General features: G+C 42.0%; 1 protein-coding gene across 2 annotated transcripts; it reads right to left on the bottom strand.

Annotated features, from left to right (window-relative positions):
• Positions 1-209: 209 nt before the first annotated feature.
• On the bottom strand, positions 210-23771 carry abcb7 (ATP-binding cassette, sub-family B (MDR/TAP), member 7). 2 transcript variants are annotated; one of them, XM_071524730.1, is made up of 16 exons: positions 23535-23771; positions 21592-21679; positions 20465-20542; positions 19156-19275; positions 15589-15721; positions 13386-13654; positions 12525-12613; positions 12250-12337; positions 9852-10026; positions 8668-8825; positions 6672-6835; positions 6348-6477; positions 5682-5853; positions 4410-4513; positions 3565-3672; positions 210-1783 (listed from the first exon to the last, which is right to left on the bottom strand). In XM_071524730.1, the coding sequence occupies exons 1-16, from the start codon at positions 23747-23749 to the stop codon at positions 1568-1570; spliced, it is 2307 nt and encodes a 768-aa protein (XP_071380831.1). In that variant the 5' UTR covers positions 23750-23771; the 3' UTR covers positions 210-1567. The 2 variants fall into 2 exon arrangements, with proteins under 2 accessions (XP_071380831.1, XP_071380838.1); XM_071524737.1 differs by having other exon boundaries at positions 21592-21675; positions 23600-23770.
• Positions 23772-23789: the final 18 nt, after the last annotated feature.

Genomic DNA, 23789 nt, shown 5'->3' with positions numbered 1-23789 from the left:
TTATCACCCTGTGAATCAAGGAATACACTTATATAATATATACGGGATATGGAAACATAATATGTATTTGAAAGCAACATAAATTGCTATTAAAAAAATAAAACCGAATTTAGTATTTACAATCAGAATTTACGGATGTACAGTAATTATGAACCAAAATGTCAACCTTACAGAGCAGAACAACAACATTTGGAAACCTTTGACTCATCTTTATTTAGACAAAAGCCAATGTTTATTATTCTGTCTACAGTGTACTCACACAGTCCACATGGACCAGAATGCTGTGGAAGAGCTTTTACATTTTGTGCAGTACAAGATACCCCACTAATGATTCTCTTCATTTGCAGATACAATCCCACAGCGAGATTCCTAATAAAAATGTGCATGTGACAGCAAAATAAGCCCTCAAAAAATGAGGATATACAAATATTGTCAGTCTGTAAATATCAACATTTACACATAACCTTCATGAAGAGGCCTATTCTGATCATACAATTCATAAAGCTGTCTTAGCAAAATTAACATGGCGTTAAAACCCCAAACATCATAACTTACCATTAGAAGAGCCCAGTAATATCAAGGCTAAATGATATAATGACTGTAGAATGTCCCCAAAGGATGCTTTCATGCTGTTGCCTCATGTGGTTCTTACTGTGGCGGAAACCATTCATGATTTATTAGCGCCATTTCTTGGCATTGCTTCTCTAAGGGTTACGCTTGCATGAATGTGATTGTAACATATACGGCTAATTCACTTGGGGGCTATTTGTATCACTATAAATCCAAATATCCACACGTTGTGATGGATCTAGAAAAGGCTTGATGAATCTACTGCTTATCTGCCAAATTCAATATTTTTTAGAACATGCCGGGCATTGAAAAACATGACATGAACATTAGAAGAGTAAATGCGCATCATGACTGAACCACACTGAAATACTTGATTTGTGAAAAATGGCATTATTCAAAACAATTAAGTAACGTGCATCAATCTTTAATCCGAGGCTTTTCAATCATGATAGTATTATGTACACATCCTTAGTAGAAAAAATGCTAACTACAGGTTCAAATTACATTGAAAAATAATTTAAAAAGTAACTCAATCAACATAAGTTTTATATCAACAACAAGGCATATATGTCATTCATTACACTTGTACTCTCATCTGTCTCCAATGCAATGAAGGATGTCAATGAACCTGATGTCAAAAGGGGGCTGGGGGGCGAATACCATGTTGACTAACAGATCTTTTACACACACACACGTATGTGATATACAAGGTCTCCTATACTTGGCTTCAGCTGAGGCAACTGGCGTAGAAGCACCATCTCTGGATATCAGCCAGTGGTAAACACACTTGCTCCCTGTTCTGCTCCCCCTCTTTCCTTTGGCGAGCGATGGCCTTTATCCGAAGGAGGAGTGGGAGGGGCAGTCACATGGGCGGGGGGCTTGGCTGGAACGGGACTGGGTGGTGGGGACGTACTCCCAGCGCCCCACAGGCCGGGGATTCCAGTGCAGGCCATCTGTGAGGGATGAAGAGGAAAAAGGACACGGAGGTGGCAGCTTCTCAACAGGAGCAGTTTCCGCAGCCCTTGACACTGTTGAGGATCTCCTCCTGCAGTTTCCTCCTCTCCTCCTCCTTCGGGGACAGGCGCTCGGCCACCGGCTCCGTCTTGCTGTTGCTGCTGAGGATTTTGCTGTTCTGGGTGTTCCACAGGTCTGCGTACAAGCTGCCCGGAATACTGAGGAGGGCGTGGTGGCTTCCCCGCTCCGCCACTTTACCCTGGTAGAGAAAGAGAGAATTCAAATTCCAAAAGGCCTTCATTATCACCATTTAAAAGCATACACTTTTCCACAGAAAGACCTTCCATCTGAACCACACTTAAAAACCTCTCAATTCCAGCTAGAAATAAAGAATAAAAAAAATATAAAGACAGAAAACCCTGCAACAATTACACGTTAGTCATACTTAAAATTTCAACATCAATTCTCCATCCTCTTCAACAGAACATAAGACCCCACTCACCCCCCACATTGCCACAAAGGAAAGAGAGAAAGACAAGGATAAGAGAATAGAGGAGATAAAGAGAAATTAGCCTCAGCCGAGCTGAACCCCAAGTTTACAAAAATGGCTGCAACACAAATGGAGTTAAAATGGAACGGGCCATGAATACCAAGTCCTACAGTTAGCATCTCTTCCTGACCACAAAACCCTGAACACACTCTCTGCGGAGAGTCAGCTCTCCCCTAGAATCCCTGCCGCCTCCCCAACAACTGTTGCCTTCCCGTCGCAAAAACATGGACACACAGACACAGACACACATCCACATACATGCACACACACAAAAAACACACATCCCTCCCACACAGTCAAACACAAATAAAGGCACCCCCTTCCCCCACCTCCCACGAGCGCATGCAGAGGTGTTGGCATCATCTTTAGCGCGCACAAGATGAGCATGTGACTGCTTCCACTCGTTATTTTAATGAGCACCCCCAGGCAGTCCTCTGCTGATGACACCAGCGAACGCCATGGCGACATCACACGCAAACATGCCTCCTCGCCACGACCCTCTGATCCCTGCCATCTGACGCTGGAAACATGGGCGTCTCAGAGCAGAGCGGCACACGCTCGCTCTCTGCAGTTCAAAGGAACCAACACTTCTCACTTTATCGCATCTGACTCTGGCACTGATGGATAATGTCACTTCACCTGTGTTGCATTTCACATTAACTGTTGCTTTCCAGATCTCAACAGACCTTACTCTGCGCGGATGTCTTCAATCGTAACGCATAAACCGTTCTGTCCTCCAGCATTTTTCTGTCATTCTTTTAAATGAGTGGGGCTGGCGTCATGGGTGTTTCTCTCATGTACAATGCAAAGAAGATTCACTCTTTCCATGTCTTCCATTTTAACCCCATCTGTCTCTCTATGGCACCTTTAAGCCTGGCTTTGGCAGATTTGGCCAAAACCTGTATAACCACTTGAACGGCAATCTCCATTGAAAGACATTTTTAGCCCTGGATAAGGCCTCATCAGTGTCTGGGAAGCTGGCCCATACAGTATTAGTCATTGAGACAAACAAGACTGTCCTTCCATCATGCCATCTGACCAAAACAGCCAGTCGAGTCTGACTGCTTTAATGAGCCCTTATGGAGAAAATAATACATTCACTTCTACCAACAGTGTCCTGTTGTCGGACTTAATGAGAACAGCTAAACAAAGTGTGTTTTCATCACGGACGTGGAAGAAAGGTAAGTGAAAATAAATAAGTGGCAAAAATGGAGCCTACTTGCTAAGTTCCTGTTCCTGGCTATTAGAGTGTACTGAAGGTCACGCAGTGTGCAGGTCATCATTGTTCCCATCAGTACACAATCATCTAATTGGACTGGTAATTAACACAGCGCACGTTTACACTGGAAAAACCTGAACCGGCGTATAATTGGCTTTTTTATCAAACTACCATTACAACTGGAATATTTAATCAGAAAACATGGTTGGAGGTAGAAGAAGCCAGCCTATATGGTACAAGATCAAATAAAAGAAGTAAATGGAGTTCTTACCTGATTGAGTACTATAATCTCGTCTGCATCTACGATTGTGGAAAGCCTGTGGGCAATGAACACTGATGTCCTGTCCTTCACCATCTCCTTCATTGAACTCAGAATGTTCTGGAAGCACACACAGGCAAATAACAATATTATCAGACTGGTAAGCTTTACAAGAGTGTCGCCTAAACCAAAGAAAAATATAAAGTAATATCACAGGTTTGCAATTACAGTGGTCGGCAAAAATGAGATGCAAAAAATGAGTGACAGGATATATATGAAATGTACTCCCAAAAATTAACTTTAAGGTAATGCTAAGTCAACAGAATGCTGCTCAGCAACATCTACCTTCATATGCTCACGAAGGTGATTGTTCTTCTTTCCAGTGTTTACATATGATAATATGAAATAAAAGCTATCGCAATAGGAAGCAATATGAAAATCTCAAATCTTGCAAATGAACTACTAATTATAGTGAACTACTACAACTAATGCCCCACTCCTTTCCCGAAGTTCAGGGAGGGCATGCTGAACTTTCTCATTAAGTTTAACATTTACAAAGACTGTAGGCTTTAGACTGAGCTGGAGATTAAGTAGGGGAAAACAGTGGCAGGTGGCAAGGGAGAACATGGGGGTGGTGTGTGCCGGGTGTGTATGCCACAGCAGGGATATGACGCAGGAGTGAGCTGAATTATTGTGTACCTACAGCAGGTGACCGAGTGGGTGTTTGTATTGCTGAGTGTGTAAGCAGGCACAGTGAGGTGTCAACCTGTACGTGCAGCACAGAAAGGGTGTTTGTCAGTGTGTAATGCATGCCAGAGCCTTTCGGTGAATACGTGTTTATGCACCATCATGCTAACCTCTTCTGTGATAGAATCAAGGGAGGATGTTGCTTCGTCATACAGGAGGATAGGTGGATTCTTCAGTACTGCCCGAGCGATGGCGACACGCTGCTTCTCTCCTCCTGAAACAAACCAACAGACCGGCCGTGGCGAAAAGGTTCACAAAAGGATTCCTGAAGCTATGTGTGTGAGGAGGATACAGCAGGTTCCTCTCTGACCCTTCTCATAAGATAATTACCTCAAATGGAGGGCAAACACTAGAGGCTTCGGAGTGGTAAAAACAGACTTTCACTTAATTGTGAACAAAAATCAGCGGGGAACAAAGATTTCTCCCACTGTGTCCGACTCTGCCTTTATTACATGTGAGCCGTGTGTGGCCTCTTGAAAGCAACTGGTGTTCAGCAGATATAAATACTGCCAGCAGCGGAGAACAGCACATGAGGTTAGGAGCCTCACAGCCCTGACTGCCCCCCCCCCCCCCCCCCCCCCCCCCCCCCCCCACACACACACACACACACACACACACACACACACACAGGCAGCTGTCACGTACAGCCGCAGTGAAATTAATGAGAAGTTAGTCATCTCTTTATTTTACCCTTTCTCTCACTCACTCAGTCACTCCAAATAAAGAAAATTGTGCTGCCAGTAATTGCGTCTTGAATGTTGAGTGAAAGTGCTCACAGTGGTATGTTTATGTGGGCTAAATGACTTATGGAGTGATGCTAGCAGCCAAATACTACTCAGTCTTGCGTTATCAGTTCAGATCAAATGAGGATCACTTTTACTGCCAGGCAACATGTTGGCAAGAATATATGTCTATATGCCAAACAGCAGATGACAATAAAACACCAACAATGCAGCAAAAAAACGGAATACAATCATTCATCAACATGTATTCATGTTCACAAATAAAGGTTGGATTGTCACATGCCATAAAATAATAATTTTGGAGTGAGTAATAAGTCATATAATGCACTTACCCTGCTTAATGTGTTTAACTATTCCTGACTTTACAAGACAGTTGCTCATAATAATAGTTATGAAAATTATTTCTAACTGTCATATTTACAGTAATTCTAATACTTGAAAATTATTTCTGTCACATTTACAGTCATTTTAATACTTGAATTGATATTTTGGAATAAAATTCTTAGCAGGCATTTACTGAGATCACTTCCTCGTTTGCCTTGTTTTCAATTCAATATGACACTCAGGGGAATGCAGCCAATGTACGGCAGCGAAAAGCATATTTAAACTAACAACAATAGCTCTAGTGGTGCAGCATACCTGACAGCTTGAGGCCCCTCTCCCCAACCTGGGTGTCATAGCCATGGGGCATCTTGAGGATGGCATCATGGATGCCTGCTAGACGTGCTACCTGGTAAACCTCCTCTGCTGTAGCGTTGATGTTCCCATACTGGAGGTTGTAGAAGATGGTATTGTGGAACAGAACGGCATCCTGACAACAGCATAGTAAGAGACAAAAATGAGGCTTCAGAGAATATTTTTACTGCAGCAGAGACAGAAAAAGAGGACTGCAGATAAAAAAGAGAAGGGTAGGAGGGAGAAAGAGAAAGAACGCAAATGACAAATACTGTTCATGTACCATCTGTTCAGATCAGATTGTAAGCTTACCGCAATGAAAGCTTAACTGAATTCAGCTTATTTTTAATTCTGTTGTGCTTACTAATTTTACACTGTTCTATGCTGCCCCCTTGTTGTGTATAATTACTTCAAGTATCTCAGTGAATTACAATTACCTTTGGATAGATAGATAGATGTGGATAGATAGATGTAAATGGAAATCTGGAAACATGCACATTTGACATTCATGGTAAAGAAGGTCCCAGCATAGAATAAACAAATAAACTAATTGCCATCTTATTGGTGAAATTCCTTAATGTTCTGTATATAGTTTTTTTTCCTTGTTATATTTTCTGTTGTGTGTCAGACCTGAGGTACGACCCCAACAGCCTTCCTCAGACTGTCAAGGCTGACGTCTCGGATGTTCTGCCCCGCTATGTAGATGTTCCCCTGCTGGGGCTCGTAGAAGCGGAACAACAACCGCACGATGGTGCTCTTCCTGCAACCAGACGTGGAACCAATCGTCAGCATCATCCTGTCTGTTGGCTGCACCCCCACTGTCTACTGATGTTACCAGGTGATAAAACAAGCTGCACATACAAATGAGATGACACATACTGGGCTAGAGCTTTGATAGCACGTATGCCAACAGGCGTCTGCGTTGCCACCAAAGGCGAGTTCCCCAATACGTACCCAGACCCGCTGCCGCCGACTATAGCCACCTTCTTCCCAGCAGGCACGTCGAAGGACACTCCGTTCAAGACTTTTTGGCCCTCCAGGTATTCAAAGCAGACGTCCTCGAAGCGGATGGTGGCATCCTGCGGTGCGACGGCTAGTACCGGGGCAAGATCCCTCTCCTACAACAAACCAGCAGAGTGGAGTTAGAGGAGACGGATACAGAAGAGCCACTGGCAGTCTAGGCCCAGTATGATGCAACATCACTCCAACACCTTGTAAAAAACACTGGGGACAGTACTGGAATAAACAGCCCACACCCTCTGTAGAAAGCAGATACATTTGCAGTGATTTTAAGAGGTTATTTCAAAAGACTGGCTCATTCTTCAGACTGTCCTTCATGGTCGTACAGGGATCAATAGTCGTGAAAACTTTCTGTACATAATGAGTTTTCCATTGTGCTGGGCTTGAGCCAAGGTCAGCAGTGAATAAAGCAGTGCCCTTACCTCCAAAAGTAAAAGCCTGTTCTGCTTCTATACTACCTAATAGCAACATAATCACCCGCAGTCCACCGCAGCCAGTGAATAGTGATGATAACATGCAATCCATTAGTATAAACAGATGCTAATTTCACACACCCCAAAATGGAAAAAAGACAACAGAACCAAAATAAAATTAAAATTTTGTGGAGCAGTTATAAGTGAGGGGGAGTTTAGAATGATTTTACATCTACATAATAGGCCAATGTGTTCCAAAAAAAAAAGAAAGAATAAAAAAAAAAAAAAAAAGAACGACTGTGTTCAGGCAGTAATGGGCTGCTGGGCAGTGCCATCCCACAGGGAAACACAATGGAGAGGAGCATTACTGATGAGTGAAAATAACTGGACAGATTCATTTCTCCTACTGTAATTACAGGCTGGAGACAGGAATGGCATTCGTATTGTTAAGCAGCAGGCACACATTTGCACTTAAGTGTACTCGTGTGACGCAAGATGGGCTGTCGGGTCTTGTACAAAAAAAAAGGAAAAAAAAATTGCAGAGAAATGTCTCACTCAAAAATACAACTGATAGTGCATTATAGGCCTACATGTTTAAAATCCAAATTGTATTGGCAAAAATATTTAGTACAGCTGAAGAAAAGGATCTAGTTTTAGATAGGATTCATTAATGTTTGTACATGCTTTTCAGATGAATTCACAGCTGCATCCCGCCTCCTCCCACTAGAACTAGAAAATGGTTTATGCGAACTGCGGATAGGGACGAGACTCCACCTTTGTAGCATTAATGAATTTCTGACCTCAGCCTCTGGGAAAGTTGCTACAAATCAACAGATCAAACTGCCCGATCAAACACTGCCAGACCAGGAAAGTCGTCAAATGCATGTCGTAAAAAGTACGAGCCAATTTGCATCAGTTAGCAGAACGTTAGCAGCGTAGGCATGTCACCCTTGTGGCAATTTTCACAATATCTGATACAGATCACCCTGTTGCAGTATGTAATGTCATGTGCTACAGGTGGCATTAAATGAGTAAGCACCTGAATCATCAAGCACACACTAACACATAATTACTATGTTTGGATAAAAGCTAGTATTTATTTACACATGCAGCCATTAAGTACAACCTGTTGAAAACAATGCTGTATTGGGATTTACTATTTATGCTTGCTGTGCAATTATACATGATGCACTGTTGTTGGTAGAAAATCAGATCAGTGATCGGCCAATCACAATTTAAATGAATAAAAATTTTTTAAAAAAATCATCTGCATTTGGATACAGCCCCACAAAACCTGACGGAAGGTGCATCCATAAAAGACGTAGGTTTGTTTCTGACTTTATTTTTGCTTTTGGTTCGTATATTGAACACTTAATTCACATTCTTTTGTGTCAAAGCTCAGCCCTACATTTTCATTTTGTTACTGAAAAAAAAACAAAAAAAAAACACACATTTTGTGATTCAGTTTCTCTGCTAGAATGTAGAGTAATGCAGTGCCGGTCAGGCTGACAAGTTACCTTGATCTTGGTGTCTACGCTGAGCAGGGTAAAGAGGGTGTTCATGTCTATTAGGGCCTGCCTGGTCTCTCTGTATACTGTGCCCAGGAAGTTGAGAGGAAGGGAGAGCTGGAAGAGCAGGCCGTTCACCATCACCAGGTCTCCCACTGTCATAGAGCCTGCACAACAGCAACAAACAAATCACAGTCCACACACCTTCTGTCAGAGTGGAAATTAAACAAGCTTTCTTGATTCAATATCTTTAGTATCTAGGGATACAAGATTAAAAAAAAATAAAAATAAAAACTAACACACAACCCAGTTCTACTGTGAACTTGTGAAAGCATTCAAAGCATGAAACAGTTTGAATCCATCTCCAACCCTATGATTTCATTTTCTGCATCAGGGCTATTTTATTTCCCTTTCATGTCACCTTTTTATCCTTGCTGTGCTTTGTGCTCATTTAGTTTCTGCTATCCAGTTGAGCTGCGTCTTTGCTTGTCATTCTCATTTGTTCATTTGATTTTGTTTTGAGATGTTTTTGACGATAACATTGTTTTTTTTTTTGTATTTCAACTGAAAAAAATTTTATGTTTCCCCACTGTGCTGTCGCCACGGCATCAAGACGCAAATTCAGGTCAGTCTGCCCAGGGTGGGAAACTTCACACTTCTATACCTGGACGATATCAAACTTCATCATGGTTTATAGCACTTGAGAGAGTCTTTTTCCACAAATCATGTTGTTTGTTAAGCAGTACGCACTTAATAAAAGGAAGTAAAAGTTCTATTATTGAGGAAATTTTTACCTTAGCTCTAACCTTAACACCATAACTGAAAATTTTCTCACAACTCCCACAATCCTCTTCTGGAATTCATAAAGAACTACTCAGTCTACTCTGTCTTTGACTATTCAACATGAGGAAATTTCACAATTTCACAACATCACAATTCACAACACAGACTGACATGAATTATATGACGTGAGATACGTACAATACTTGCACTTCTACAATGTATTCTGAAAGCTAGCTAGCTAACTAGCTTCTAAAACTACAAATTTGCCACGGGACTGTACAGAGTCTGTACTTGTTTTCTCTTCTTTCTGCATCTGAATATTGTGTTATATCAATATGTAAATAAACTAAACTATTTTCTGAATCTATCTCTCACTGATCCACTCCAGCCTGCCTCCCCCCTGCACTCACCTGCCATGATACCCTTGCTGGCCAGCACCATGATGCCAGTGAGGCCGACACTAAAGATGACACTCTGGCCAAAGTTGAGCAAGGCCAGCGTAGACGTGGTTTTCAGAGAGGATGACTCGTAGATCTTCAGGAATCCGTCATACTTTTCAGCTTCGTACTTCTCGTTGTTGAAGTACTAGAGCCGAGAAGGGAGACATGAACAGCGGGAGGAGAGAGGGGAGGAGGGGGCGAGAGAGAGAGGGGAAGGACATACAACAGGAAGGGAAGTGTTAGCGGAGAGAGAAAAACGGAGAGACACAGAATATGGTTAAGGTTAAAGGTTAAGGAATCATAGAGTGTAGTGTCAGACAGACACTTTAGAGCAGCCTGCCTCCAGGCTGCATTTGTTCTCAGTGACCAGTCTGAGTGTTGTCTGGGTCTCGGTTGGCCTCTAAAGCTCTTTTTCATGTCTCTGTATCGTATCTTCATCTCCTCACCACTGATCTAAAAGGACCTGGTGGGCGATAGCACAAAATCCAGAGTCTGCTCTGCAAAGGAAACTATGGGAGAAGAGAGTGATCATGGCAAAGGCAAGGTATGGCGAATGGGTACGTTAGGCGCGATGTCAAACAAATAATATTCCTTAAAATGTTTCATACTTCATTTTCTTTAAATAAAATGTTCTCGTTATTGAGACAGAAGAATTGTGCGTCACAATATCCCAAAATCACCATATGATCATGATATGATTCCACTGAAAGAGGATAAATAATAGTATTGAATTATCACCCGGCCCTAGACATGGGCATTTAGACAAGCAAAACATTAGGCTAAGATATATAATGATAAACAAGACCTAAACACCATCGGTAAGCTGAACAAACAAGGGATCAGCACAGAGTCGCCTCTATCCAACACAGGAATTACTTACTCAGCCTCTGGATGAGTAGGGATGGGTCACAAGAATTGTGCCACACAAGCACAGCTTCACTCATTCTGATATCTAGACTTACAGCTTTCATTTAGTTAAGAAAAACAAGGGTGAGTGTGAGCCTGGAGAGCCTGCCCCTCATCTAATATTCAGTCTAAATGCCTTGACTAGCTGAAAATGCGTCCTGAGTAAAATCTGCTGCCAGTGATGAGGGTGGGACCAACCCCCCCCCCCAAAAAAAAAACCCAACAACAACATCAGGCCTCATGAATCAGCCAAAAGCACATCCCAGTTAAACTCTGCCAGTACACAACCTACACCGCAATCAAAACAACAACACTCCTAAACTCTGCTGCCTATTACCTAATAGCGCTGTTTGTTTAGTTTGCACTATTGTTTCTCTGCTCTTGTTAAGTGGGCGATTTGCTTCTCTAGCCAACGGCAGTGGTGCTGCTGCTACTGACGTGCCATTGATTTGCATATAGGGAAATGCAGGGAATAAGAGAGAGAAAAGTAGCACATGGAGGACAGACTGAAGCAGTGCAAGGCACCGTGCTCAGGTTCTCATCCAGCCCTTTGTGAAAGTGGAACGGATTTCTGAGTGGGCGGAGATCTAATTACATATGCACACTCACAGCTCACAGTGATGCTAAATCCAGCCGCATTGACACAGATGACACAAAATAACACAGAACAAAACGTTAAGAAAAACAGGACGCAAAATAATACAGCATAGAAAATAACACGGGTACCAAAATATATCTGGAACAGCCAACAAAGCATCCGAAGCTGGATGGTGATTATGTTTGTATGTGTACTGTGTACAACCAGGTTACCTAGAAAGAGGCTTAAAACAGGAAAGGATAAAAACGCAGGCTAACCATGACACTGAGGAGAGTATAAAGGTAATGTTTATATTCACACATCTCACAACAGTCAGGTGCCTGTAAGAGCATGTTCCCCCACAAACCATCCTGATCCTCATCAGACATTTCTATTCAAAGTTAAACTGCCAATGACAGACATTTTCAGTCCAAAACTATAATTGAGACACAACTTGTGTCTTTGAGTAAACCAGGAAATGAGTCCTGAGTGTCCAGTGATAAGTGTCTCATTGTTTGTAGCAAATGAAATTATATTTAGAAAAAAAAGTGGACCATTTCATACAGAGAGAGAAACAGAGAGAGAGGGAGAGAGGGACTTTTATTTAATTAAAAGGCAAATTCTGACAGTGGTAATCATGCTAATGAAACACATTATCACAGGAGAGTAAATATTTGTTCACATCAATGTGCCTGGCTTAGATGGAGAGAGGAGAAAGACTAGAAAGGGAGAGATGAGGGGGAAGGAGTGATGAGGGAGGAGGAGCTGAAAGAAGGGGGGAGGGAGGAATTTTGGGTAAGATGAGGAGCAAGTTGCAGAGGAGGAGTGTGTGTGCAGGGAGGTTACAGAAGGGGGTGGGGGTGGGTAAAAGGGGAAGGATCTCACCTTAACGGTCTCATAGTTGAGGAGGGAGTCGATGGCTGCGTTGCCTGCCTCATTGTCAGCTTTGTTCATCTCTATCCGGAAACGAGTCCTGTGTGCAAAATGGACATGCAGAGACTTAAGCACAGCCTGAAGTAGTTCAGTCTGTGACTAAACATTGTTACTGACAGCACAGAGAGCCAGAGAGAAACTGAGTGAATCATGGTGAATTGAGAACTAATATAACAATCAATGGTGAGGCAGTCCTTACACAGAACTACAGACAGAAGTGTTTTTACCTCCACTGAGTGACTAGAATGGTGAAAGCGGTGTATGCTGATAGGGTCCCCACGGTCACTGCCGCAAACTGTCCACCGCACTTGTAATACTGTAGAGAAGGAGAAATGCCTGGTCAAGACAAAGCATCTTTTATGTATACTGTGACTCAAGAGCTTTGTGGTAAAAAGTCAAGCAACCAGATCTGACTGCTGCGCTCCAATACTGGCATCACAAGGTATTATAAGAATGCACTCTTTTTGGCCATTCCACTATGAAATTGAGTGTTACAAATGGAGGGGAAAATACAAGAACTAATCGTGCTAATGCTTTAGCTATTTGGGCAATGGAGTCTGCCCTCATTACAGACAAGCTGACATTATGGTCCAGAGTGGGATAATAACATGAAACTATAGAGGAGCCATTCTTTTAGTGCCGGCCAAGGAGGGGGGCATCTGTTCAGGGCATACTCCACAGGAGGACATTAAGCGGATACAAAGCTTTGGGATTCATCATTGACACTAATAGGCTCCATGTTGCCACCAAAAGTTCATGGGAATTCATATTCCATTTAGAATGCAAATGAGACAATATCCCCAAACTCATTTCCAGACAATCTGCTGTGAAAAGCACCAAGGTGATGGAAGGTCCTGAGCTGACATGAGGGACTGTAACAGAATAGCCTGCTTGTATTAAACACTTATCTGAAGAAGCAACTCACCTAAAACAGCGACAAGAAAACAAATCAAGAGCCAGGAAAGTCAGAGGTTTCTAGTAGTATGCTACAAAATACCAACCGCCAAGCCAGTCATTACAGATTAGAGACTAACAACTACAATCTTCAGTATCTGTGCTTCTGGACTTCACCCTGGGACTCTGCTCACCAGGATGGCACTGACGAGGCTCATCTCGAAGACCGTGGGTCCTAGATTGAAGACAAGTGCACTGAGGACGAAGGAGATGCCCCGTGTGCCACGGTCGATGGCCTTGGACAGCGCTCCTGTCTGGCGGCTGAGGTGGAAGCCCAGGTCCAGGTTGTGCAAGTGGAGGAAGACGTTCTTGGCGATGCGGCGGATGGAGCTCTGTGCCACCTTGCCGAACACAGCGTTCCTCATCTCATTGAAGAGGGCCGCACACGCCCGTGACACACCATCTGGGATCGTGGAGAGGAGAGAGAGAGAGAGTTTAGCACATCTGCTGTGAAAAGCAGAGAGGTTCAAACAGCAGGGCTGGGTGCTATCAAGTGAGAATAGCTGTGACTAAATCTATCCTCATCTTAAAAGCTAAAGACAGTTATGTAGCTCTAAGGGGGATGAGGCAGCAAAGCAAGAACCTGACCCATACGGTTCCTGTCCTTTAAGATGTAACAGAGTATCAAGGGAGTAGAGACAAGCCAGGGTTGTGGCTAGTCAACCGCTCTTAATTGAAGGCTTGTAAGAGGCAGTAGGGCAGGTCTTTCGCATCATCCCTGGTCTGCAAGCCCTGCAGTGCTAGAGCTGCAGCCTCCCCAAGACTCTGTAATTACAGAGCAGAATGCTGTCTGAAGCCTCGCTACTATGGCAGGCTAGCACACTGCAGACAGAGGGAAGGGAAGGAGGGCATTTGAGTGTATGTATATGAGTGTGAGTGTGTGTGTGGTGTGGAGGGGCTACATGTGTGAGCAGAATACCAGAAGAGGGGGAGGAGGTTTTAATAAGAGTGGCGGGGAAAGAAATGACTACACTTGTCAATGAGCAAGCTTAATTTCACCGCTGTCTAGGCCTAGCCCTTCTCTCACTGATCTGGACAGAGAGGATGGATGCAAGCAAAACAGCCTCTCTTCACTTTATTTTCTTTATTGGATAATTTGAGACTTTTAAAATTAAGCCGCTTGATCAGCAGCAAAACCAAAGTAGTTCCATTAGTTTCTGCTCCACGTAATGCAAATTAGATCTAACTCTAAGAACATAAATTCTTTGAACCAGTAAACTTGTTATTATGAACTGTTATACAAGCAGATGGCTTGCATGACTGTCACAAATTAATATTAGTCTGTGTTTGAATGACACGTGGCCTTCCTGTGGCGATTTTACCGAGTTGTGTGAATACATGACTTGTCTGATGAAACCAGAGGCAGGGTAATAATAGCTCCGTCTGCCGGTCTTCATGGGCTGTAATGTGGCGTTAAATAGGAATGCTCATCTAATGAACAATGTGTCCACATCTGACAAGGTAGGATGAACACTGAGTAACCTTTTCAGCCAAATTACACCCGCCACCACAGGCTCCAAGTGTCGGGCCACAAGCATCGCAAATAGGGAACAAAGAACACAACTCCATTCTCTAAGAACATCCCTTTCATTCTTACTCCTCATCCTAATTCTCCCCGTCTGGAGTTCTGTTCTTGTGCTCCAATTATTCCACAGGCAGCATTAGCGTGCAGGACCTAAGTGGGCTCATTAAAATAAGTAGCTACAGGGCTAAGTGTACAGTGCATCCAAGCTGATCTCACTCAAGCCCAGAGTGACTTGCACCGAGTGCCAGGTTCATATTTATTTGATTTTTTTTTCTTTTCTTTTCTTTTCATCAGCTCCTCAGAGGAAATACTCAGGAAGGAAGGAAGGAAAGAAAGAAGGAAGGAAGAAAGGAAGGAAGGAGCTGGAAGGAACTTCACATTCACACTACAACTAACCCTTGACCCCTTTTGCATTCACAGGGCCCACTTGGACAAGGAGAAGAGAAAAGGCAAGAGCATAAATAAAATTAAAAAAAAAAACATCTAAAACTAATAACCATCCCAGTAATTTAAAAGGACATTAACAAACTCCCACTGCACCCCACTGCTTTACAGATGTATCCAACTCTGTCTGCACACAAGTAACATACTGGAACCTCATCAGCACTCACGAGAGGGCCGTCTGGATTAACAGACATGTACTCAGACGCAGAAGGAAGGACATAATGTAAATAATGGGATGGAAAACGGAGGTTGCGGAGTGGCATTGATATGAATGTGTTGGGAAAGGTCAGCCTGTAGATAATAGGCAGTCCCACAGTCCCCTCTGATGAGCTCGGCACCTGCCAGCAGAACACAAGTCTGGGACTCACAGCCAATCAGCACGGCCGTTGCCATGGTAGCCACAGTGCTTGGCGCGTCACTCAGGTTCAGCATGTGTCCCGACATCTGGTTGAGCTCGTCCACCGCATACTTAAACATGAAGGGCACCATCACATTGGTCATCTGGGAAGGAGAAAGCATTCGGAGAGGAGGAGAAAAAAAAAGAGGGGAAATAGGTTCAATAGCCCGTTTAGGCCACAATTTCAAAATAACCCAGTCCTGTTTTACTGCTCCTATATAGGGCCGGTCTACCTATGTAGGGCCCTTTGTGTGTGTGCACTCCAAAAGCTTAGAGAAGTGGATTTCCACTGTTGTTAGGCTGTAAATCCAATGTTAGGTATTCAGGTGCATTCAGGGGTATATTTGTATGTATGTATGTGATGCTGTGTGTGTGTGTGTGTGTGTGTGTGTGTGTGTGTGTTTTCTCCTCGGCTGGCTGTGCTGGTGCTAGTGAGGTGGCTGATGCTTCCTGCTAATGGAATTGAGATGGTTATTAGGGCTAATTAAAAGCACAGGGACAGTTGTGTGACTCAGGCTAGGCAGACCGCAGCGCATTAGGACAGCCAGAGAGCACAGCAGCACAAAGCATTTTCATTTGGGGCCCATTTCATTTGAACCTCTCAACCCCTAACACAGCGGAGATCATATTTTTTTTGTTTTTTAACTTCTCTTTTTGTTCCTTTCCTTCTGTCAAATTCAGCATGATACACTTTTGATAAAAAATTGGTGAAAAAATTATGCACTAAATAGGGTAAAAAAAATACATCCATTTCAATCCTGCTCAAGTAAAGACGCCTAATAGTGCACCATTTATACTGTAAAAGCTACATCTCCAGGGTTCTTGCTTCATACCCTTGAGCATTATATTCAGACAATAGAAGTCCTCTGAGTCCCTCAAGGCAAAACAATATCAGCCACTTTGCTACCAAGACAACAGAACATGACACAAAAATAGCCTGAGCCTATTATCACCCGGCCAAAACATGTCCTCAATTCTGCCATACATGATACATGATAAGGTTGGATGTGTGCCTTTTATCCATTTACGACCAACACCAGAGATTATCTACACAACATGTCAATCTGTACCTGGAGTAGGACTGGCCGATAATTCAATATTATCGTTTATCGTCTTTCAGTGGAATCATATCGTGATGATATGAAGATATTTTGATATCGTGACACATTTCTGCTGTCTAAATTGATGATGACAAGCAAATTTTACTTAAAAACTCTCATAAAATTAGGTATGGTAGGAATATTATTTGAATATTTCTGTTTTGTTTGACATCACACCTAACATTACCATTCGGTTCAATGAGATGAACATTAATTTGATTATTTAACGTGATTTTGCATACATGCACCATATCGTGATATATATTGATAGAGAAAAATCCTTATGATTATCATGATAGTGATTTCAACCATAACGCCCAGCCCTAACCTGGAGATATGACATCTCATAATAGAGATATTGTGTCAAGTATAGTGAAGGAGAGCCTTCAGGCTATCAGGAATTAGCCTATCCTTACAGTGTGATACTTAGGTACACGGACCGGTGGTGAGACAAGGCTGCTGGTCAATCCCAGACAGAGAGCACTTCATTTGAGACCAACAAAAACAAGGAGATCATCAATGATATGAAATGAAAATGTCACTGATAATGTGGAGTGCAGAGGGGTGATGCATTGTAACAGCATAATTATTCAGCTGATTTAACAATTGTCTCTACACAGTTGGTGGTTTCAGTTCAAACAGACAAACCAAAGAAATCTAGGCTAACTCCAGCCAAGCAGGAAAATAGGAGGAGACGATTGGCGTGTATGTGTGTTCTCTCCTCCTTGGTACACACTAGAGGGAGCCATGCTGAGTGGCAGCAGGATATGCTTATCTAGGAGCTGTGAATCTGTGATTGTTTTCCAGGGAGTAAATTAGAGACCATCAACAAAGGAAGAGGAAATACATCACACACTGATTGATGTTTGCAATCAATTGTTTAAAAAAAAAAAAAAAAAGTTATCTGTTTAAAATGCATACCGTTTCAGCTTACTTTTACACAGGGTCTAGGCTGTGCAATAACCTATGTGAGCTTGGATGTCAGAGGAAAGGGCATCAGTGCAGTGAATCATTTGGGGTATCAAGTAGGTATTTCCAATCACATAGGCTAAATTTTGTCAGATTACTTCAGTAACACCTCCAAGAGGCTCACCAATTAGTTCTGGCATCCCAAAACCAGCCCTATCCATGTGTTCTCTTGGCACTGATCAGAACACAGTCTCTGTTACAACACTGCTACTACACTGCACCAAGACACAGGCTTACACTTAGCCCACAACAAGTCATTTTCAAAATCAACATCATCTACTGTATCTCACGTCAGTAAGCTAAACCAAGCAGTTCACAAACCAATCTGAGGCTACGTGATGGCTGACCCCTCTAGACAGAATGGCCAGTGCAGCAGTTCAGAACCCATACTGTGCCGACAATAACAACAAGCTAATGAAATGACTGAACTTGCCGATTTGAAACAGCCTGTTAAGCAGTTCAGAAGCCACCAAAGGTTAATGGGAAAGTTGACCATACTGGGTCGCAACAGCGGACTCAGCAGGCCATAAACTGCATTGTATTGGCAAACAATAGATTTAACTATCCATGTAAAAAAAATTACCAGCAGCTGTGAACAATGTACGACTACCCAACCATCATGTAATAAAACTCAGGCATCTACCTTACTTATGATATATATATATATATATATATATATATATATATATATATATATATATATATATATATATATATATATATATATATATATATGATATGATATATTTCTCAACTGGGATCCTTCTCTTAAGCTAGAATCACTAGTCACTTGCTTTTGATGCTGTCTTTTTGACCTCATATAAGCTGTACTCATAAATCCCTATAACTATCTGAATAAATTGTAAGTTGATGTGGCTAGAAATCAATAGGAGCCAACTTCCACTTGGCATATCCTGGCTTTTCAGCCTTGGCTGCTAGCCTGGTCTATCCAGGTTTCTGCCTCTCATATGTTTGCCACATGTACTGTATCTTCCCATGACACAGTGAGCTCTACAAAGTAGACAGCATGCTGGTTGTTGGATCACAGTGCCAGGTCAGGTCTTAGGTTGCTGATGTTCTCCTCAGGCTGGACATTGGGTAAGACACTGGCATATATCTGATCGTATTTCCCAATATTTCTGATTTGTTCTCCTTCATGTGTTAAGTTCATTTTCATCTTGTTCCTGACAGAACGGGAAACTGCTTTAGGTGATGAATTTGTTCCACTACTAATTTCCTTTTCTTTAAAGTTGTTTGTTGTTTCCATACAGGTTTGTTTGCGCCAAGAGCAAAGCCTCCTCAACCCTGATGCACTTGCCCTATGTGCCTATGTCTAAGTGCCAATTGTGTTCAAATAATTGCTGCAATAATTGATGCAATTGGCATCCATCCACAGTAACACAAACAACAACAAACAAGTATAATAAATAGACCCTCTTTAAAGCCAATTGCAGTGTCTCTCAGCCTACCTTGGCTCCAGCAAGCAGGCCCAGAGAGATGGCAACACGCGCCCGCAGGTCTGGCCTGTCCTTTGGCCACACGTAGGAAAGCATTGCAGACAGGATTGTGGATGAATTCACCTCCTTCAGCTGTAGATAAGAAAACAACAAAAGCCAAGGCTCTCTTTAGACCATAGCACATTTTGCTTCATCCATGAGTCCAAAAAAATCTGTCTTGTAAGTACAGGTCAGATGGGTAAAACAGAAAAATATTTACCACAGCGTGAACTTTCGGACCTATATCGGTCTGCCAATATTGGCAGCTAACTTTGCATTTTGCATTCAATGTGACAATCACAGTAGCCAAGGCAGGGCTCCTTGGGCATACACATGAAACATCAAATGTCAAGGGGAGTCCCTTGGGAGGTCTGGGAGCAGCAACAACAGCAGAATCTCCAGGTGGACCTGAGGATCCAGCCTGACACTACAAGTCCCAAGAGACACCTGGGCTGTCATCCCAGCTGAGATTGAGAATCCACTGGTGCCAACATGGCTGTTTACCCACGCTCCACCACACACCTGCCACAGGGACTCTCCAAGGGCCGAAGAATATGCAGTAATTCCTCTAATCCACTCAATATGGTGGCACCATGTTATGATGCTGCTGCATGGCAGCGCCACCAAGCAAATTAAAGTGAAATTGTGCCCAACACCTGCTTTTAATCAAATGCAATCAGGCAATAACTGACACCGACCAAGAGAGTCAGGATTAACATTAACCGTTGGATACACTACTGAAGGTCCATGTATCATGTGGAGCGCTCCAGTCAATGTATCAAAAAAACAGAAGTCTATTGGTCTATCTTAATTACAATTTCTGTTTATATTCACAATATGACTGTTAACATTTAGTGACTTTGTTACTCAGATGTAATTAGAGTTATTTAATAGTTTGAGTAGTCTTTAATAGTTAAACTCCATTATACTGTATGTATAGGAAAAATGTATTGATTGGCAAGTTGATAGACTAAACATATTTACATTGGAGACTTGTTTTACATATCATAGTTAACAAATGAATAACAAAAAAGGAAAAGGTTTTTGTACAATCTACATCCATTTTAGTGTGCAAAAAAAATCATGTCGCATAGACTCATTAAGTGTTGACAAAAAATTGCCCTCTGCAGTTTCTGTATTCACATCTGCCTGAGCTTGCATCAGCTATTCTGATGCAGTCTTGTCCTTATGTTTCATGAGCTTATCCAAAGTTGAGCCCAAAAAAAACTGAGAGCCTAAAAAGTTACAACAAGCAAAGAATATGATAAGATAAAGTAATCACCACATTTTTTGGATCTGCATTTAGTCGTCCTCCCGCATTTCCGTGCCAACATGTTCGTTTGTCTGTCACCTGCAAATGCTGTGAAAACAACACGCTTAGAAAAAGACACAACTGGTGACAAATTACCATGATACATTTATTCTTAACACATGGTTAACACACTAAAGCCGCCTTTACACTTGAGCATTTATACTGGTGTAGCCAATATATTACAGACTTTTTAACCTTTTCAACAAAGAAGTGTTCCTTCTTAACGAAAAACAATGAGCTTAATTCTGTCTTTTGCCCTCTGATATGTAAACCTTGACTCCAAAGAGCACATTCTTTGATACCTGGTAAGCAAAGCAGCACTCCTCAGCCTCATTCTATTCATACCAGGTTATTGGTGGATCTGACCGAGGGTTGATTTCTGCGTAAAGATGTCAAGCCGGGGAAAGGGGGGTGGTTAAAATAACTCGGCTCTGACCCAAATCACGGCCTAGGTTAAAAGCAGGAAAAAAGCTAGACCTGACCCGGTATTTGTTCTGTGGAAAGTAAAGCCGTAGAAAGCCTGTGCGAATGCCATAGTCACCATCTCGTGCCAGAACAAGCGTTGGGCTAACAGCGGGAAACTGTGGCAGTCAGGAGAACCGCAAAAATCAAAGCTAATGGTTAATGGAGACTTTGTTTCAATTCAAGCAGTTTAGCTAGCAAAACTACAGATATTAACGAAAGACCTTGAATCTACCGGACGTATAAACGGCCTAGTTTTAAAACAATCACACAATAATCATCCACAAGATAAAATGTATTGCTGGTCTGGTCTAGTTTTTTTATGTAGCCCTTTATCACAATCAAGTCTCAAAGGGCTTTACACCATCCTGTATTGCTGTATAAGATACAGTGGTTCCCACAGATCCCCCCCACCCTCCCATCCTTCTATCCTGGTTCTGCTATGGCATTTTTAGCGGGGTCAGCTGTGTAAAGACCACTTTAGATGGACAGGAATTTAGTTATATACGTCATTATTTTGTGTTAATATTTGATTTTGATAACCGACACTGGTTTGTAAGTGTTTCTGACATAGTCTGAGGTTTGCGAGACCTTTCCTTGAGGAACCATTTGCAGTGTCTTTCTGCCATACTTACTTTTGCTGCCTCCAAAATCCGACGACTGTTTTCGCTCCTGTTGACACTCCATGTTGCTGTTCTTGGGTGTGGAGTGGAAGACAACTGAAACATATGAGATGGATTATTTTTTACTGATATTTCTAATTTCTGCTCACTCATGTTTTAAACTCATAATCCTCGGGTTTGGGGTAAAGTAAGTGTAGGCTAAGTCAAATCCAACTACATCCAATTGCAATAAAAAACAAGCACAAAATATTTTGTTCATTGTGTTTGTTCAACCAAATGCTCAGATGCTTTAGGTCAAAGTTTAAAGGTTATTCCTATGTTGAGCGTTATAGCTGTAGTGCTGAGCTAAGAAAAGGGCAAGAAGACAAAACTATCTTGTTTCTTACAGTCACACTGAAATGAAACATTTTCACTTGTTTAACTGATTCTAATAATATACCATACACCTATTTGACAATTTATACCAAAACATAACAAAAATGCGTTACGTCCCGCCCCAACATCCTGTTTGAACAGGAAATACATCACACTAAGGAAGCAAGATGCTCTCAAAATGCTGATTCATTGTGACTTTACTATATATTGCAGTTAAAATGTTCAGAAATTTAAAAAGTGACCAACCAGATAGTGCAATATCATATTTCTGGAACTTTAAGAACTACACCACCTGCTGTGTATAAATAGTACATTATTCAATACAAAGTGAATTGCAATTGTCTATAAGACAGACAGCCTGGACTAGGTCCAGATGAGCACTTACATTTTGATTAATATAGGGATCACCTTGTTTACATACACAGCGGGGGTGATGAAATGGTACATTAAAACGTGGGTAAACTGTGACCTTTAAACGGTGCTTATCTTTAGGCAAATATCTACCAATGTAAACAAAAATACAGTAACTTTATATAACTAACATCAGTTTGATACTATTTAAAATAGATGTATACTATGACTTTATCACCTATGACTTCAGATAAAAACAGTAGAAAAGTAAAGTTGACTAGCAGCCCAGCGAGCTAGACCTCCCATCGAGCTGTAGCTTTGAGTCGAGAGTTATGTTTCGTTGCTTTATTGTATGTAATAACTGTCTGTGAACATCCAGTCCAAATTTGGTGACATTCTGATCATTATTTCCAGAGATATATGTGATAAGGCAGACGCTGTCCCTTTTGGAGAAGCCTAAATTTTCACTATTTTCGGTTTTGGGGAGGATCCAAACATCAACCAAATAAACTAATTTTGCAGTAAAATATTTTTATACAACCATCCATTTCAAAAACTAGACATATTAAAGTTATGAAAAAACATGGCTGTGCTTTGTTCTACCTCGGGTAGGGGTATCTCAACTTTTAGGGGCCTTAGTTCCTCTACTATTACAGTCTGATTAGGACAAGACAAGTTGACAGTACACATGCCAGCGATTTAAAAAACAAACAAAGAAAAATAATAAGAAACCGGCTGCTAACACACGTGATGACAATTACATCAGCAGGTTCACGGGGTGGGAGCAAGGAGGTTTTATGGTGGGAGAGACAGTGGTCTTATCTAACGCCAAGAGACGTTACTGTCAGTCGGCACTTGCAACACGTGACTGGGGGGGGGGGGGGTACTGATAGACACTACAAGCTGATAAAGCGTTAACATTCATCGCTAAGCACACAGACTTCTGTAACTTTACATATTAATAAATCTAAGAAGAATACAAGTTTTTTCTGACGTTATTTCATTGTACAACCTAGAAGGAGAGAGTGGCTGAGCTAGCTAACAAACTCATACATAACCTATCTAGTTAGCTAAAACGTTACGTAGCATGCTAGTTAACTAGCATTAAGTTACATGACAGCGACTGCGCTTGAAAGCAAATGAGACAAAAAGACCAAACAAACAAACTCAGCTGTTCTAACCTAACTTAGGTAACGCTGAAACTAGTTGGAAATAATTAACATCTCTGTCCTTGCGTAGTGACTGTCACACCAAAAACACTGTGTCCTTTCCAACTATTCAACGTATCACTTACCAGATATGTACTTTGGCGTTTATGCTCCGTCCCATTTTGGCTGCCACTTTTGCTCCAAACGTGATACGAACTCGTCTGTCGAAGTAGTAGGGCTAATTTTCGTCTTTGAAAGTGAAACCCACATTTCAGCGGGACCAACATCGGCGCCATGTTGACGAAGGAAGGCAGTTAGTCAACAAACCGGCTTCGT

This window comes from Centroberyx affinis, unplaced genomic scaffold, assembly GCF_046629955.1.
Source record: "Centroberyx affinis isolate AG114_WGS23_722 - 3 ecotype Tasmania unplaced genomic scaffold, CSIRO-AGI_Caff_v1 ptg000108l_1, whole genome shotgun sequence".
NCBI lineage: Eukaryota > Metazoa > Chordata > Actinopteri > Beryciformes > Berycidae > Centroberyx > Centroberyx affinis.
The sequence above is the reverse complement of the archived record's forward strand: the minus strand, read 5'-3'. Positions and strand labels throughout refer to the sequence as shown.